Source organism: Epinephelus moara, chromosome 18, assembly GCF_006386435.1.
Source record: "Epinephelus moara isolate mb chromosome 18, YSFRI_EMoa_1.0, whole genome shotgun sequence".
NCBI classification, from domain to species: Eukaryota; Metazoa; Chordata; class Actinopteri; order Perciformes; family Serranidae; genus Epinephelus; species Epinephelus moara.
In genome coordinates, this window is record NC_065523.1 from 19,819,361 (window position 1) to 19,838,366 (window position 19,006).

General features: G+C 44.4%; 1 protein-coding gene across 1 annotated transcript in view; it reads left to right on the forward strand.

The window, feature by feature from the left end:
• Nucleotides 1-19,006, forward strand: part of sdk2a (sidekick cell adhesion molecule 2a) — a 99,003-nt gene that overhangs the window by 55,554 nt on the left and 24,443 nt on the right. The window contains exons 3-17 of the mRNA XM_050068384.1: nt 1,046-1,152; nt 1,421-1,568; nt 4,379-4,512; nt 9,373-9,484; nt 9,919-10,109; nt 10,379-10,462; nt 10,606-10,800; nt 11,262-11,378; nt 11,650-11,817; nt 12,284-12,386; nt 13,191-13,367; nt 13,649-13,785; nt 14,829-14,976; nt 16,169-16,309; nt 16,919-17,100. Of these exons, the coding sequence (XP_049924341.1) occupies nt 1,046-1,152; nt 1,421-1,568; nt 4,379-4,512; nt 9,373-9,484; nt 9,919-10,109; nt 10,379-10,462; nt 10,606-10,800; nt 11,262-11,378; nt 11,650-11,817; nt 12,284-12,386; nt 13,191-13,367; nt 13,649-13,785; nt 14,829-14,976; nt 16,169-16,309; nt 16,919-17,100 (2,144 nt within the window). The remainder of the gene's footprint in view (nt 1-1,045; nt 1,153-1,420; nt 1,569-4,378; nt 4,513-9,372; nt 9,485-9,918; nt 10,110-10,378; nt 10,463-10,605; nt 10,801-11,261; nt 11,379-11,649; nt 11,818-12,283; nt 12,387-13,190; nt 13,368-13,648; nt 13,786-14,828; nt 14,977-16,168; nt 16,310-16,918; nt 17,101-19,006) is intronic.

Here is a 19,006-nt window from a genome sequence, read left to right on the forward strand (position 1 = left end):
GTTAATGGCCTCTTCGTTTGTGAGGACAAGGAGGGCGCGCAATTCTTTGTCTCCCCAGTTGCTCATCTTTACAGTGTCTGTCAGGTTTGCGTTTCCCTCTTGCTACTAGCTGCTCGCTGTTTCCTGTTTATCCACCGCCAGTGGCTCGCACATGTGGCGTCATCAACAGCTCCTCCCACAAGTCATCAACAGCCCCTGCCGTGGTGGAAGGCCGCTTCGGTCTGTTTAAACTGAAAGGGTTCCGCCAATATGACTACCCTACGAGGCGGAAAATTGTGCACCTCGGATCAACTCGCCAATCCGGCTCTGTGTGTCTAAATGCTCGCAGCTTGCCGGCAAAACAGCCCAACATTCGCGGAAAATCTGGCAGTGTAAAAGGGGCCTCTGTTTTTACAATACAGGAAACAGTGTGCTGCCCACGTATTACAGCCAAACAGTGCACTCAAAGTTGTTTCTAAAAGCATTTTAGGCGAGAAATAGGCAATCCAGTAACAGAATCTTGGTTTATATTTGATCAGCTCTACCTAGTTTTACAGTTTGGTCTCAGTTTGAGAGAGTTTGAGCCTCTCCCTCAATCCGCTTCAATACTCTTTGTGGGTGGGGGGAATGCAGAAATGTAGAGGTACAATTTGTACTTCAAGGAAGAGCCCTAATGCAGATCTGAGCTGGGAGATGAGAAGAGAGACCTGGACACTGCTAAGATGAAGGAAGTTTTACCTACACTGTTATGACTCAAAGCTGGTTGAAAATCAGCAAAGTGTGCCTTTAAGAGCACATCCTCCTTTCTTTAATTCACCAGCTACTGCCCATCTGTACATCAGCAGTGAATCACACTTCAAGGCCGCTCTGTTATATCCCTAATTTACAACATCTATGTCTCATAGCTAAGTGGAATGCCATTTAAGATGTGTTTCAGGTGCCCAATGAAACATCTCGATTAATTTAGCATCTTGAGTGTGGGGGATAAAAGCGCCAAGATGACAAATGTCGCTGTCTGTCATACTGATGATAACTAATGGCACTTTGTGTTGTGTGTGCCCATTAGGTACCTGATCCCCTCGCTGGACCGATCGCACGCTGGCCACTACCGCTGCATTGTGAGAAATCGAGTGGGTGCTATAATGCAGTGCAGTACTGAAGTGCAGGTCGCCTGTAAGTGCAGGTTTCTTTCTATACATCTGACAGAGTGAGGGGAGGACACTGTTTTTGTTAAAGGCTTGTCAGGCACAGTATGTGGATGAGTCACTCTGAGTAAAGGAGCTTAGCTTTTGAAAAAGGTACATAATGTGGTAATAATGACAATTCTTCTTTTTCATCTTGCTGGCGTGCATTTCCAACGTTTCTCTTCTAGTATTAATTTTCCTCTTTTGCTCACTTTCTTTGTCTCCCCTTCTTGCACTCTACTCTTTATGCCTGCCAGATATGGGTGGTTTCGTGGAAGGTGAAAGGTCTCAAACTGTATCCCAGGGTGACGGCGCTCTCATCCACGCACCGCGGATACACAGCTTCCCCAGGCCGCAGATCACCTGGTTCAGAGATGGGCGCAAGATTCCCTCCAGCAGTCGAATGTAAGTCGACCTTGGTTTGTTTGGTTCGAGTAAGAGAGTGCGCGTGACTTCTGGGTTTTCTGCGCGTCGGGTGCTCGTCTGTGAGTTTCTGGTGAACGCTGAGCTGCTGAGGCAGAATATCTTTCACTTCAGAGAACTCCACGAAGTTCAATACTGCTCACAGATTTTCTCCAATCCCCCCCACACACGCCATGAGTGAAGTTGAGCAGAGTAGTTGAACGAATGCTAGCGCAGGCCCTGTGTTCATCATTGAATCACCTCTCAATGATAAAGCGGGTTATTATATCGCCCCTATTGACTTTGCAGGCGGAATGATTGAAGGGTAGAGATAGAGCAGGCAGCAGGGGAACCAATTAGACAAAATTGGACAAAAGGCCTCAATTGATGATATGTTTGACTGACAGCGCTCACCCCTGGGTGGATTTGTGTGTGGGAGGCTGTGTGTGTGTTTGCATGTGTGCTTGTGTGAGGCCGAGTGTGCACAGTGGGAGTTCTGTGGGTGACTGTATATCTGTAAGGGCTATGCTCCGAGCATGGCAGCTTCTTTTGTGCCTGTTCAGATATGCAATTTTCTTGAAGAGACAGTGCGAAGGTAATCACCAGATATTAATTTTGCCATCCATACAAATGGAGGTAGCCAGTCCGCAACTCCTCAGAAACCACCCCCTCATGAATTATTCAGCAGCAAGTTCTACCATGTTGTAGCTGACATGAAGACTTCTACCCCGGGTTGCATGCTCTCGCTTAAAACAATGGATTGGTGCGTGTACCCTCCGCCTGCAGGGCTCCAAAAAAATGCAGCACAAGCACAAAGGGGAAATTGCATGAAAAATCTCAACCCCTTCCACGAATGTTTCGACCAATTCCAGAGCTGGTTACCATGCGGCTGTCTCTTATCAGAAGTGAAGCGGTGAAGCTTTTGCTCTGTGACAATGAGAGCCACTGACAGGACATTCCGCATTTACCGCTTGTTTGCTCGCTTTGTGTCAGGCCACATTGATATTCACAGGCGCGTGTGTGTATATAGGCTTGTGTGTGTTTGTGCGAGTGTCTGTTGACTCGGTGAGAGCCGTGGCTCCTAATTGTCCAGGAGTGTGTCTGTTTATCCTGCGCCGATCAGGCAGATGCTGGCAGATACGAGGAGCCTAATCTGGCCGCGTGCTTAGCGTCAGCTCTCATTTAATGGGCCCCTCTCAAACGTTTGAGCCCATCAGCCTAACCAACGTTCAGCCATTCTCGAGGCACAAAAAGGATTTTAAAGGAACAGCTTTGTATTTTTTCAAGCCAATTGCTGGTGTGTGTTCATTTTCTAGTATTCTGCGTGGCATGTAATAATTACAGTGAATGCAATTAATGTGGGACAAATCAAAAATCCATTGTAAGCCCAAAACACACTCTGCAGATCAGCCGAAATAACATGATGCTAATACTAAATAAAACACATTACATTGAGTTCACAGCATTTAGCATTTAGTTGTGTTTATTGCTAAATTAGGGACTTCATGTGTTTACCCTGTTGCACTTATCTCATCTCTATACACTGAGACAGGCACAAATATGATCTTCTTTGACTGTGGCTTACATCTTACGAACATCCTTTACACATGAAGACATCTAAGTTAATCAGTTGCTCAAAGCTGTTGTAGGACCAATTAATTTGCCTGAATATGTATTAAGTATATCATAAGACTGGCCTCTTTTATCTTTACCCCCTGGGTTCACACAGTGATTGAAACTACAGTTACTTTATACTTTACACCCAAGTACTGCAGAAGCAGTGAGTATAACATAACGAGAGACATCCTGAACTATTCGTTTAAGACGCTGCGGTACCTTGTAGATGGAAGTGCTCATAAAAATTGTTTTTGTGTGCTTCTTTTCAGACGTAATTCATGAGTATAAGTGTGTGTGTGTGTGTGTGTGTGTGTGTGTGTGTGTGTGTGTGTGTATCAGTGTGTGTGTCAGTTTACCCTCAGGATTTATTGACTGTGAGAAACAACTACTCACTGGTTTAATGATACGAGTGTGTCTGGGCACTTGTTAATGTGTCTATGTGCGAGCAGTGTGACGTGTGTTCGGGGACGAATTTTGCAACGCACACCGGTCGACGGGGGATGTCTGATTAATTGGGAGCCAAATTGGTGACCCCAATTTGATTTGACAACATTCAATGCTACCTAAAGTCGTTTGTGTGTTTATTAGGGTAGGGTTAGGGAATGCAATGTCCTTAAAGGAATACTTCACCTGCAAAATAACCATTTGTGTATCAATTAGTCATGCCGTGTTAGCTTGAATGAAGAAAACTTAGTTTTACTCCACATGCCTCCACAGAAAATGGCGAGCATATTGATTCATTGATTGATTCAGGCCCACGTTTAACACCAGCAAAACTGTACAAACTCTCACACAACTCGATCAGCATTGTCTCATTTATCCAGTCGTATGCGCAGAACTTTCTAAACACACATGCTAAAAAAAACAAACTAAAAAAAAAAAACATTAAGTATTGGAGTCTGGGGTTGAAGAGAGCATAGATAAGTTTCACTTGGCACTGTGCCTTCGGCTGGATAAATGAGACTTGGATTATACTGCACAAGTTGTGTGAGAGTTTATAAATGAATGACGTGGTCCCCAATCAATCAGTTAATCAATATGCTCGCAGTTTTCCATGGAGGCATGCAAGAGAAAGTCTTCCTCGTGATTTCAAAACTGGTAACTGATACACAAATGGTTGTTTTGCAGGTGAAGTATTCCTTTGAATGTAAGCTAAACTAATGTATGCATGTTTGTGCATCCATATTTTCTGACAGTGCCATCACCCTGGACAACACCTTGGTCATCCTGTCCACCGTGGCCCCTGATGCGGGACGTTACTACGCCCAGGCGGTCAACGACAAGAATGGAGAGAACAAAACCAGCCAGCCCATCACACTCACAGTGGAGAGTAAGTACACACACAGGTGCGCATGCATCTACACACATCCAAGCAACAGGCTTCCTCACCCACTCAGTGAAACACACCTCACTAGCAGAGATGTGTCATCAGCAGATTGCCTTAACAGGTTGTTGCAGATGAAAAAGAAGTTTTAAAAAAAAAAAAATGCTCCACTCATATTTTTTTTTCCTGCTTCAACAAAGCAGCTCCACAACAGGTGGCTCAGGCAAAGACAAAAAAAACAGAGATAGCGCCCTCTACTGGCGTGCCCTTTCATCATATCACTCCTTTGTGCCGTTTCTTCCTCTTCTCTCTCCAACAGACGTAATCATACCCATTACCCATAATAGTTGTCCTCTTGTTCTGCAGTCCTCCTCTAACCTCTGGCTCGAGCAGTGAATTACGGTCATGAGTTGTGTGTTAGGTGGAGCTCCGGCAGCACCTCTCTGACTGGCTGGATGTACAGGGCCCCGTAAAGCGGACCTTCGGTTTAATCGCTCCTCGCAAAAAGCAGATTTATGAAAATGACACTGAGCGAAAGGGGAATGATTAAACATACACACGCGCACACACATCAGATTAGAAGGTCGACCTCACTTATAAATGCTCACAACTTCAAATAAAGTTTGCCAATGCTCATGCAAGCGTGCTACATGTCAAATCATTAGTGTGTAGCTGAACCGCACGCTTCACAATCCTCCCTCCTACTCTCACCTTCTTTGATCTCAACAAAGTCACACAGCCTCCCAACTAGTGTTACTTACTTTCATCTAGACAAAATCAGCTTACTACTACAGCTCTTACTAAACTAAAGGAGCCACCAAATGTTTTTTCCAGCTGGCTCTGAAGATAATTTTTATGATAATATTCTGTAGCACCTATAATACAAACTTTGATGTCACAGGAGTTGTATTATTTATCTAATGGGGGTTTGACTATCAAATGTGGATTTTTAACCTGCTCACATGCGAAGCCGCTCATTTTTAATATCAGCTCCTCGCTCGCTCCAGCATCTGCTCATCATATCGTTAATACAGTGTTTGTAATTCAGTGCTCAATACGCATGACACAGCAATCTGTGGGGACCAGATATCACTGAATATCACTGAATCTGACCTTGCGGATCACACAACCGTATTTTGCATCTGAAAGTCAATAAGGTTTTTTTTTTTTTTTTACAGCTGCATTTGTTCATTTTAGCAATCCTGTGGAGAAAAGGCAGGAAAATATGCAGTGGAGGGAGCGTGCTGTTCCGAAGGGAGCATACAAATGAGACAGACTCGAGTCTAATAGTAAAAAGCAAACTGACATCAGCTAATACCCACAGTGGGCAGACATTTTGCTTTTTATTGTTTCCTTCTTTAAAGTGCCAAACTCGCTACAGCTGACTCTGGTTTACAATTGTCTTTGGACACAGACAGATGTAAACAACGCTGTGACATTATAGCGAGAATTTGCTATGCAGGTCACCGCGTTGTTTACTTTTCCCATTTAATTAGAAGATTACACACTTGAAGTATTCTCAACACTGAGAGTTTATGAACTGCAATACATTAATTATTCTCTGCCAAGGAACCAATCATGTCTTCTGGAAAATAAAATGAGTTATTTGACTAGTCTAATGGATTCCCAGTTTTCATTGTGTCACTGGCAAACATGATGCAACATCCTCCGCCAAATATTATGGAATTTAACTTCATTTAACAAACTTGTTTAGTTTGTGTATTTACACGAATCTGTAACATATTTGATAAACCTTAAATAGATATTAAAGTGTAATATCGGAGGGGGCAATTTCACACAAGAGCAACAACCACCACATTTTTTTTACAGCTTAAACACGACTGCATCAACACTTCAAATCAATGAATCATGAACAGCTTATTTATATTGTATATTACGTGCTGTTTATACCGCTACTGATTCATGACCTTCGTAACCACTTTGCTTATTCTTCATCTTTGGTTTCTCTTGGTAGCAGTGCTGATACAATTCTTCTTTGACCCTCTCCATCAATCACTTCTTTTCCTCCTCCTCCTCCTCCTCCTCCTCTCTCTACATCTGCGTCTTCTCTGTACTCTATGCATCAGGAGCTCAGAGACTATAAGACCCACACCAATCAAACTTTCCACTTAATCTCACCCATTAATTAAGAAACAAAAATTACATAGATCAGCCGAACGCCTGTAATCTTACATTTTAGCCAATAACTTCTAACTCAAGTGATTTAGATTTTCCCTCATAAATCCTCCAGACTTTGGTAAATCATTGCAGCCTGTTTAATTCCTTCTTTTTCAATCTTTTTTGACTCTTGTGATGACTTGACAACGAGCTCGTCCACATGGATTGATCGATCTTTACTACGCTAATTAATAACATTGTTAATAATGCCCTCAAGATGATGCTTGTACCACCGTGATGAAACGGATTAATCAGGAGGGCTTGTAGAATTTGAAAAAAAAAAAAAAAACTCAGTCAGCTCCAAAATTGATCTATTTACTCGCCAATCAATGGGTTAATCATCTGCCTCCAAATATTTTATTTTGAATAAAACGCATCACGTCTCACATCTCCTCGCCTGTCTCTACCCGTCTAGACTTCTCACTTAAAAACCCAATTTGAGGGGTTTTTTTGTCTACCAAACTTGCAGTGCATTATAAGGTCATGGTCCAACACCTACCTGATTTCTGCACTCTGTGCTGCCGTGGGGAATCATCTTTTCACTCTGTGTTCAGGTATACTTTGAGGTTAATTTGGATGTCTTGTTTTTGAAATGTTAAATGCATTCTTTAAATGTGCCTGTAAAATGTCAGCGGCATCTGCATCTAACTTTGTTTTTCTTCCCCTTCCCTGCTGCTTGTGCTTGAAGCCGTACAATTATAGTTAATAGTACCTGGATCAGCTAAAATCACTGAAGGTCCAGTGTGTAGGATTCAGGGGGATGTATTGGCAGAAATGGAATATTATGCAATTAGTTTGTTTTCTTAAGCGTGTAATCATCTAAAAATAAGAATTGCTCTGTTTTCGTTACCTTAGAATGAGCCGTTCATGTCTACAAAGGGAGCGAGTTCTTGTCCACAGAGATCGGCACGTTGCACCACCATGTTTCTTCAGTAGTCCAGAACGGACAAGCGAAACACTGGCTCTGGATAAGGCCATTTGTGATTGTGATGTCACTATAGAAGCCCCTCTACGACAAGAGCATTTGAAAAACACAGATTTTGAACATGAAACTGCTTTATTCAGGTGTTTTTAGCTGTTTATTTAGCAGTCTGTTTGTCTGGGAGAGGAAGAGACCTCTATTGAGTCCGCCATTTTGCACCGCCATGTGTCTACAGCAGCCCAGAACGAGACAAACCGAACACTGGCTCTAGATGGGGCCATTCGCGTATTCACATTTGGCATATTAGCCACCATAGTTAGCATAGTTGCTATAAGCAGCATCGGAAAAGCATGTGAAACTGCTTTATAAAGTGGTTTTACCAGTTACCAGGGGTCTATTAACACTGCGTACGAACAAAACAAGGCCTAAAAGAGGCATGCGCCATTTCCCATGCAAATCTATAAAAACAGACTTGATGGGAGAAACTTTGACCCATGCTCAGGAATATTTTGGAGATGGGAAACTGGTGACGCAGATGGTGAGGTGGAAGCCATTTTTGACTTCTGTCTGTACGCACATTTTTAGTATGGATCCTACACGTTGTTTTATAAATAGGACCCCAGGTCTGTTTGTTTTGGAGGGGAAGAAACCTCTGCTCGTGATTCAGCTCCCAGTGCAAACCTCCAGAACAAAGTAGACTAATGGAATCCTTCACACTAGGCACATGGGAGAAGTTTCACCTGGCTGTAATTTGTAATCCTCACAGCTAGATGCTACTAAATCCTACACACTGACTCTCCTTAAAACCATAGCTTTACAGTGTGTGGCATTTTGCATAAACAAGAATGCATGCCATGGAAGTCAAACACAAAAATCTAATTTCACATGGTGAAATGTGTTTTTATAGCAACTTAATTACTATCTTTTATTAAATTGGTTTTGTAAGACTGTGATGCAACTGAAATCATTACTTCAAACTGTACAGCTGACGAGCTGGAGGGTTGAACGAAGCAATCAAATGGGGACCCATCAGGAGGGCTGCGCCTACATTCAGGCAGTATTTGCAGAGGAAGCTTTGTCATTACGCTGCTGAGATTCCACAGAAACGGGCCTGGAAAGGACGTGATTTACAATGAGGTGGCACAAAATAACAATAATGATAATAAAAACTTGATTAGGGTCCCTGTTAACCTAGGGTAGCCCTGAACCAAAAAAACTTCACACGGACACACACACACATGCGAGCGCAAACTCACGTGCATGAAGTACACACGCCATAAATACGCCGTAAACACGCAATCACTCAAACACACACGAGCGCACAGGCCCGTACCCGCACTCTGGGGAGGTGGGGGAAAATGAGATCAGATTCAGAGAGAGATCACTGATTGAGGGCAGTGAATCGATGGTTGGCTGGAGGCTCCGTGAAACCCGTGAGTGATGGTGCTGCATTTAATCGCCTTTTGTGTTTGTCTCAATTATGCTACATAATGGCTTCTAACACCTGGGCTAACACCGTGCTCAGGAAATGCTGTGTGCACTGGAAAAAGGATCTAAAGTAAAGACAGGGGTGTTAATAGTTGGGTGATAGCATGCTGGCTACCTGCTGGCGGTAGTGACAGGCTGCCAGTCTCTGTGTAAGGATCTAGTCATGCTCAGTTGGCTATATCAGGTACATTCAGGAGCTTAATCTGAAGTCTGCATATAGTTTATAGATTTTTTCATTTTCTTCCATCTGCGTCTGTGTGTTTCTGTGTGCATGATAGATGTGGGAGGACCCGCAGACCCCATCGCCCCCTCTATTATCATCCCCCCCAAGAACACCAGTGTAACCATGGGGAGAAACGAGGCTGTCATGGAGTGTGTCGCTAATGCAAGGTAAATTTTATCACACACACACACACACACAGACACAGGCGGAGGAGCAGACAAATAAAAAGCACACGCAGACAGATACTCACACATTATCAAAACACATCCACCTTCTCTCACCTCCACATCTGATATTTTGTGATTCAAATGAATCTCGAAACCTTTTGTTTGAACATGATAGAAAAGTGTTTTGTACGTCTCTCCTCCATTCTTCCCTTTGATTCAAGGCTTCACTCTGTTCTCTCTATCTCACGCAATCTCAGTCCTGAATTCTGACTATTATCTCCAATTCAAAGACTTAATCAGAATGACAGATGTATCCCATTGCTCCCTCAATGCTCCGTAACCTTGAAACAGAATATAAATCTGTATTAAAAACCTAAACTACGCTCCCTATCTCGCTCGCCTTTTCTCCTTTTCATCTTTTTTTCCTCCCCCAGACCCCTCGTCAAAATGAGTATTACTTGGAGGAAAGACGGGGTAGTGGTCAATACAGGGATCCGTGATTTCGGCCGTCGGTTGGTCATCAGCTTGCCTGCTGTCAGCGACAGCGGCTACTACGAGTGTGAGGCGTCGCTCCGCAGCAGCAGCGTCCCCTCAGTCACTGCCGGGGCCTTCCTGCATGTTCTAGGTAAATAACTCACAGCTTACGTTTTAACCTTGCACAGAGCAGACAGCGTCTAAATTATCCAAACATTGCATCAGCATGCTAACCCCCATGTTGAGAGAACATTTTTTTTGCCGTTTTATACTCCAGTAATTGAGTTGATGTTGTTATCGAGAGTGTTGCAAATGCTGGTTCACCAGAGAAGGGTCGAGATAAAAAGCACAGATGATTTGCGAGTCGTTCTTAAAGGCTTTAATGCCGCAATGTTTTATGCTTTTTCTTCTTTGAAACAGAATATCCTCTGTTTGTAAAAGAGCCGCCGACTCACATCAGCGCGGAGATGGAGAAGGTGGTGGATATCCCCTGTCAGGCACGAGGTCAGTGGTGTTTGTTTTTCCGTGTGCTGTTGCATGTGTGAAAGAGCACGAAAAGTATGGGAGAAAAAAAAAACAGAAGAAAAAGAACAAAAGGGTCACAGTGACAAGAAAAAAAAAAAGTTAATCCTCTCTATCCTCTGCAGGCACGCCGCAACCAGACATAGTGTGGTATAAAGATGCAGTGCCCATCAGCCCGGTAAAGATCCCCAGGTACAGGGTGTTGGTAGGAGGCAGTCTGCAGATCAACGGTCTCCTGCCAGATGACACTGGGATGTTTCAGTGCTTTGCCCGCAATCTCGCCGGAGAGATCCAGACAAACACCTACCTAGCTGTTACTAGTATGTCCCTTGAAAATATTTCAAAGCTGTCTGCTGCTTAATTCTGCTCATCTTCCCCTCTCTGTTCCCTCCCTTTTTTATTCTTAAATCCGCTCCTCTGTTCTCGTCTCTAATCCTCTTTTCTCCCTCTCTCTGTCTTGCCTCCTACACCCCATCTATCTATATATCTCTTCACATTGACAGATTTGTCACCTTGGATGCTCGGGCAATTATTGGCTATTTTTGAATCAGAGGAGAAGCAGAGAGACGGAGGCGCCTTGTCAGATTCTCAGAGCTGTCCCTGAGAATGAGACCTGACAGCCGCCCCTTTTGTCAAGTCTATTAAGCTCCGCCGCTGCCGTCTGCTTTATTAGGGAGAAAGCTGTTTATGTCTCTCATTATCACCTCTGTCTCACCTGATTTTTGTTTGCCTGTGCGTGTGTGTTTTTGTGTGTGTGCGGCTGACCCCTCCCCCCCCTCAGGTATCGCTCCAAACATCACCGCTGGCCCCTCTGACAGCGCCGTGATTGACAGCATGTCAGTCATTCTGCATTGTGAGACCTCAGGAGCCCCACGGCCAGCCATCACCTGGCAGAAAGGTGCGTGGGCTATCAGCATGAGGTTCTGAGGTGGGGGGTTCATTATGGCACATTTGGACTTGTCAAAGTAGACGAGTGCTGTGGAGAGAATTCAAAATATGCATTTGCTCCATACAAGCTCGAAGTCTTTACTTTTGCTGCACTGCTTTCCCTCCTGTTTGTTTTCCATGACATTTCTCCAATACCCTAATCTCTCTCTTTTTCCCCATTCCCCCTTTTCTTTTCATGTCCTCCATCCCATATCATTAATCACCTCCACCCTTCCCTGCAGGTGAACGTGTCTTGGCCAGCGGCTCGGTCCAGCTGCCCAGGTTCACCCTGCTGGAGTCGGGCAGCCTGCTAATCAGTCCCTCTCACCTGTCTGATGCTGGTACCTACACCTGCATGGCCAGCAACTCCAGGGGAATTGATGAAGCTTCAGCTGACCTAGTGGTCTGGGGTAAGCATACCGGAAACTGGATACTCTCTGCACAGCATTCGTACTGCTTGCATTGTCTGCAAACCCCTGTGTCCTCATTTGGTCTAACATATGTGGAAAAACACTGCAAACTTTGAATCCAAGCTGAACCTCTGGAAAATATAAAGAAAAACTATGTTTTTTTTCCCACTGGCTTATTTACTTGGAGATGCAGTAAGTACCTGGTTGTTCAGGGTCATTGTCAAGATATACTATATAGCTATAATATATAGCCTAATGACTCAGATGTGCAGTCATTTTCTGTGCATAAATTCACATTATCAGTCCTGGAAAGCCTCGCAAAATGCTCCACCCATTGGAAACAGGCTGATGATTCACCCCGTTACAGAAAGACATTGAGTGAAAGATGAGACCAAGTCCAGTAAGCTCTGCTCAATCCGCTGTTCAAACACAGTCTCCGCATAACAACCCCTGTGTGTGTTGGCAGCACGTACCCGCATCACTAAACCGCCACAGGACCAGAGTGTCATCAAAGGGACCAAGGCTGTTATGACCTGCGGCGTGACCCATGACCCCAGTGTCACCGTGAGGTAACGATGGCACCCACTCGCAAAATCTGTTGTCACATTTCTTGAATATTTTTTCACACATCACACGCTTTTTTTTTGTGTAGCTATTTCTCGATGCAACCCAAGTCTAGAAAACAAGCTTGGGTATCAGTGTTGCACCTAATTAGTTTATGAAATCTGTGAGAGATCTTGTAGTGTTTATCCACCCTTATACGACCTCCTATGGGAAGATTTTGAAGCTCTTAGAGTCTGATTGAGGAATTAGTCCATCACTTTTCTTCACTCTTCAGACGGTTTTGATCATGATAGAGTGTGTGCACATGCATCTGTCTCAGAGGGAGTGAAATGATGTCTGTGGAGCCCAGTGATTAGAGTGCCTGTCACCTGTGGGCCCGCGGCATTGATCAGATCGCGGGGTAAACAGATGAATATGTAAACAGAGTAATAACTTCAGACAGCGCCTTTAATTAAACGCAACACAGAGGAGATTAGCTGGAAAGCCCGAACAGTCGCAATTAATCACAGGAGCTCCTGGTGTGTGCAAGCGTATGTGCATGTGTATGGGGGTGTGGGGGTGGCCATATGTGCATTTGGGTATATGACAGGGAAAGAAATGCATGGGGGAGAGATGTACTGTACTTGAGACGGAGAGAGATGGTTTTAAGATTCAAATCACTTTCCCATCAGCCTCACGAGGCTTTTCATCGATGTCAGTGCGTTCTCTGTTTTTGCTGTGTGAACTGGCGCAACGCAGGCGGCTTTACTGTCACAGCAGTGTACACAGAAGTGTGAACGTGCACTGCTCACACATGTACATACCTCCAGGTACGTGTGGGAGAAGAGCGGCTCTGTGATTGACGTGAGCACGTCCCCCCGCCTGCGGCAGGATCCCGACGGGACCTTGCACATCTCCCAAACGTGGTCGGGTGACATCGGAACATACACCTGCAGGGTGACCTCAGTGGGTGGCAATGACTCCCGCAGCGCCCACCTCAGAGTCAGGTCTGTATGTTTGCCTTATGTCCCCCCCGTGTCTTATCGCTGTCTGTATTTTTTTTTTCCCTACTCTTATTTACGTCTGACCAGGACATGATGGATGGATGTTTTCCCCACTGTTGTGCTTTATCACTGCTCACCTCTCCAATCCATCAAACCCTCCAATATTTACAATGCATGGCTCCCTGTTTGGCTGTTTAATGCTATTATTTGCTGCCTCTCTTGTCTGATTCTATTTCTCTTTATCACTTTGTCCCTCTCACGCACAAACACACACACGCACATAGGCAACTGCCCCATGCTCCAGAAAACCCAATAGCAGTGCTGAGTACCACAGAGAAGAGGGCCATCAACCTCACATGGGCCCAGGCCTTCGACGGCAACAGCCCCCTGATCCGCTACATCCTGGAGGTTTCGGAAAACAGTGAGTGGTTCAGTTTCACCATTTAATAAATATTTCACTGCTGGTGAAATTATGGTCTTTTCATAAAACTAGGTTGTCTGTGCAGAAGAAAGAGATGAATACTTATCAAAATTGGTGCTACATGACCAGGGGCAACAGAGAAAAAGGGCTGTGGTATTCACTTTTTGCTCAAGAGAGGGAAAATTTACCAAAATCTGTAGTTCAAGCAATAGCCCTAGAGCTGGTAAAAGTCACCTGAAAATCCAAAAAACGTCATTTGGCAGATTAGGGCAGGGAGATCTGGGCGGTGGTAAGATGGAGGGAAGTTTACCACAGTTCATTTGCACATACTACCCACGTTGTTGTGATACAAAGCTGGTTGAAAATTGGCAAAGTGTCTCTTTGACAGTGCATGCTGCTCAAAAGAACTGATGCATTTATTGTTTCTTGTTAGCCATTTGAAAGTCGGTATCGTTGCTCTGCACTCCTTGGAAGCACTTATTTGCTATCCCTCTTATATTACATTTCCATTGTGTCCCTAAAATTGGCAGTTGCATCCTCTCTTACCCTCTGCAATCAGTATAACTCAATTGCCTCACCTGTACGCTTCCTTGCAAATGATCGGGGGAACCAAATTGTGTTGATGCCTGGTGCTCTTGTCTTCCTCTCGCTTGATAAAATCAAAGAAGTGGGAATGCTCTCACCCGGAGAGAGTAAATCGTTCAGCCATTTCTCATCGAAGCTCAGGCTCACTGAGAAGATGACAACTCATTAAGAGGAGAATGAATCCGAGAATGCAGATGGGATCTGGTTTTTGGATAATTGAATTTCAATCTGATATTTAGAGGGAGTGTATACAAAATAAATGACTTGTTTTTTATCAGTAGCTGCAATATTATTACTGAAAATGAAACAATGGTGTGCAATAATAGTCAGGAATAACATTGAATTTAAATTTGTCGAGTGCTGAGCAGATTTTTCTCGAGAATGTTCTCAAAAGGTCATTTACCGTTCACTCGCTATTGCTCACAGCTCTGTCTATGTGTGCGTCTGCTCCGCCTCAGATGCCCCTTGGACGGTGCTGCTGGCCAACATTGAACCAGAGTCGACCGGGGTCACCGTCGGTGGCCTCATCCCAGCGCGCTCCTACCAGTTCCGCCTGTGTGCCGTCAACGACGTGGGCAGAGGCCAGTTCAGCAAAGAGACTGACCGGTGGGTACTGCGCTGAGCTTCTGCGCATCTACCAGGATGTTAAAGATGTTGCTAGGTAGTCTGTGTAACTTAATGTGTATGCTGGGGAGAGCAGCGTTGCACTTTGGAGGGCTTTCACAGCTCTGGAACAACCCGTTCTTCTCCCTCGTCTTGGCAGTTCAATAGAAATGATTATTTCCTGTAAGTCCACTTTTTGGTCTTCGCTCCTGTGGGAGTGAGTGAGAGACGAGCCAGCTTCGAGACGGGCCTTTTCAAGATAAAACTGTGAATGAGCTGAAATTGCGCTTTGTGAAGCCTTGATGGGTGTGCTGACCTAGCTTCATCTCTCTCCCTCCTATTAACTGTCTTTGCCGTACTGCATAGTAAAATACAGGGAGGCTTGAAAGGGGCAAAGCTTCACACAGACTCAAATCTCAAGTGAATTTCTCTTGATTAGCAAGACGAAACGGTCATCATCATCATCACACGGGCACGTCCTACACACGCGCACACGCATTCTTAGCTCATCATAATTCACCTATACACGCCACTGCCCGACCTTGTCCGCATCAACACAACCCATTTGCCGCTTTTATACCTGCAGCAAGGAACTCCCTGAAAAGCCATCACTACCCATCACACACCTTTTGCACCGCACACTCATTCACAGAGCCGAGTTCCTGTGTGAATGTGCCCAGACAAGAGCGCACCACAGGAGGGTGACTGAGCGTCAGCGAGAGTGCAGGGCTTTTCTGAGGCATCTCTCGGGCACACCTCTTTGATCCTAAACACTCTGCTTCATCTCCTCCAGAGCAGTGCACTGGGAAGAAATCAAGATGTCATCTTAAATTGGCTTAAGGGAAAAGTCTGCCTGGATCTCTCTTTCTTGTTCTTTTATATCTTTCTCTCACTCACACGGTCTCTCTATTGTGCTGCTCTATTTTCACCAAGGCCTCTTTGATCCTTGTCATGCCATAGCAAGATGTCCCTCTGTGGACAGTATTATAGAGAATATCCTTTGGACAAAGACACAGCCACACGTATCCCCAACTTTCCTTTATGGTGTTCTAAAAAATACAAAAAGCAGACTTTATTATGATTTGATGTCTATGATGAAATGGGATAGAAATATGCAGAAACTCATGATAATTAATGCATGGTTTCACTCTCTTATTTCACCTCTCTTTTCCTGTCTCTTCCCTTGCCGCGACAGACTGACTCTCCCCGAGGAGCCTCCGAGTGCCCCCCCTCAGACGGTCATCGCAAGTGGCCGCACCAATCAGTCCATCATGATCCAATGGCAGCCACCCCCGGAGAGCCATCAGAATGGGCCACTCCAGGGCTACATCATCAGGTAAGAAGACCATGACAGCATGCATTATTTCTTCGCGGGGATAGGTGCCTGTCTGGGCCAGCGCCATTCAGATGTGATAATAACTGTTATGTCAGCTCTTTTTCTTCCTCTCCATTTCGCTTCATTCTCGCTCACCGCTGCAATAGAATAATTGGTGCCAATTAAATACCTTCCCCTCCATTCATCTGTTGTCTCCTCTCGTTTTGTAACCATTTTAAAATTGTTCGGCGGAGCTTCTCTTCCATTTACCACTCTGACTACCTCTCTTTTTTTCCCCCACCGAATCTGCATTCTAATATATTTATATTTATCTCTGTCTGCGTGGCGTCTGCCTGTATGTCTCTCCCTCATCCTTCTGCTGTCAGGTACTGTCTGTCGGGGCTCCCAGTGGATTGTCAGATGAAAAACATCACCAACCCGGACCAGACCAGTCTGCTCCTGGAGGACCTGATTATCTGGACCAACNGTTCGGCGGAGCTTCTCTTCCATTTACCACTCTCACTACCTCTCTTTTTTTCCCCCACCGAATCTGCATTCTAATATATTTATATTTATCTCTATCTGCGTGGCGTCTGCCTGTATGTCTCTCCCTCATCCTTCTGCTGTCAGGTACTGTCTGTCGGGGCTCCCAGTGGATTGTCAGATGAAAAACATCACCAACCCGGACCAGACCAGTCTGCTCCTGGAGGACCTGATTATCTGGACCAACTATGAGATTGAAGTGGCGGCCTATAACGGAGCAGGGCGGGGCACCTACAGCCACAAAGTCACAGAATGGACACTTCAAGGGGGTGAGAGCAATACATTGACTTCGTATCATATACTGTATGTGCCCAAGCTGCAACATCCAGGGCTGAAAAGTGAAGCCAAAAAACTGCAGTTCCTTGAATGGCCACTTGAGGCCGAGTCAATCCCCATAGACACCCATGTTAAAATGCCAGGCTTAATTGACAGCAGGAATAAACATGTTTACAGCCTGCTACAAAAACAGTTTTGATCTCTGTGGCTAATTTCAACATTCATGTCAACTGTATGGGAGGTGAATTTTTATATAACTCACTTGTTTACATTTTATTGAAGCTGAAACTCATCCATATTTAAGGAGGGGGCAGCTTGATTGACAGCCTGTCTGTGAGGCGTTGCTACAGTCTGAGTCAGATCCACCCTTCACTCCTCCACAGTCTTACTCACTCTTCCAAATATGGTCACTTCTGGCTTCGAAAAAACAAGATGGCGACAGCCAGAATTCTGAACTTGAGGCTTCAAATGTCCACAAACCAATGGGTGATGTCATGTTAAATTCATTCGTTTATTTTATACAGTCCATGTTTATGCCCAAATGTGCCTTCTAGCAATCTAAGCAGTCCAGTCTGCAGGCATTATGGTTATGAATTTTTTTCCTCAGCTTAGTTGCTATAAGTATCAGAGGCTTTATTTAGTTCTACAAATTCCATTCATCTGCAGCCTCATCATGTTTGTCCCCTGGCTAATGTTAAGCCTGGGGCGTAAAACTTGTGACTGATGGTTAATCCAATCATCTGTTTTTAACGACCAAATTAAGAGCAGCATGTTTTCTCCACAGCAAGCTTTTTTTTTTCTTTTAAAAATCCTTTGCTAACCTTGAAAAAGGTGATTCACACACGTTGTTAAGAAGACCGCGGCAGCTTTCCTCACTCCTCTCTCAATCAGCTGTCAACGCTTAGCACAGACTGCAGCAGCAGGGCTTTTAAAAACGTAAGACATGGCCATGTAAGTGCTACTTGCCTCTCAGCGCTGCTTATTTGTTTGTCTGTCTTTTATGTGGCTAATTTCTCAATAAGTGCTGCAGTACTGTGGAACAAACATGAGCCAATAGCTTCATCTGAGCCTTATTTTAATTCCAGCAAAGCTTTTACTTCCTTTTTATATTTAGATCACGTTCATCTTGTAAATTTTATTGCATCACCTATTTCACTGTGGTTTCAAAAAAGAAAAATGTTCATATTGACCAGCTGCGGACGTTGGCCGGCCTCTCTGAGAGCACACGTTTAATTGATTCGGCACATAAATTACCAGGTGATGATGTGCTTCAGACTTATGACATACCTTTTGATGTTGCCAAAGGAAGCTGCCGCGGATGACTTCTTTTCTCATTCTACATGCTGAGTAGTATAATTAGAACACACATTGTGAACTTTCCCCGGTGTCATATAGCTACATATTTCCGTCACGCCCCAGTGATTGCAGCACCTTATGTTCCTTGCCTCCCCTGTCTGTTCAAAATCTTCCGAGGATGAAAGTCACATTTCTCTCTGTAAACTTGCACCAAGCCAAATCTATATTATATTCCTGGCACCGAATCTAAGACTTTTTTTTTTTTTTTTCTAGAAATATAGCCAAAGTAGGTTATAGCTAATGCATCAGCGTGTTGAAAGGTTAATCCATGTTTTCATTACAAGAAGATTGAATAATGCTCTCTTTACTGGCTTTCCTAAAAAGTCAATTCATAGATTACACAGAGTTCAAATTGCTGCCGCTCGACTTTAACAAACACAAGAAGGAGGATATCGCTCTCGGTTTAGATATGCTGCGCTGGCTCCCAGTTTGATTTTAAATTCCTTTAACTTGTATATAAAGCTCTGGAAAAGGCTTAAAACACTCACATATCTTCGAAGCCCTGTCATGTTAAATCCACTCCATGGACAGAGATCCTCTGCA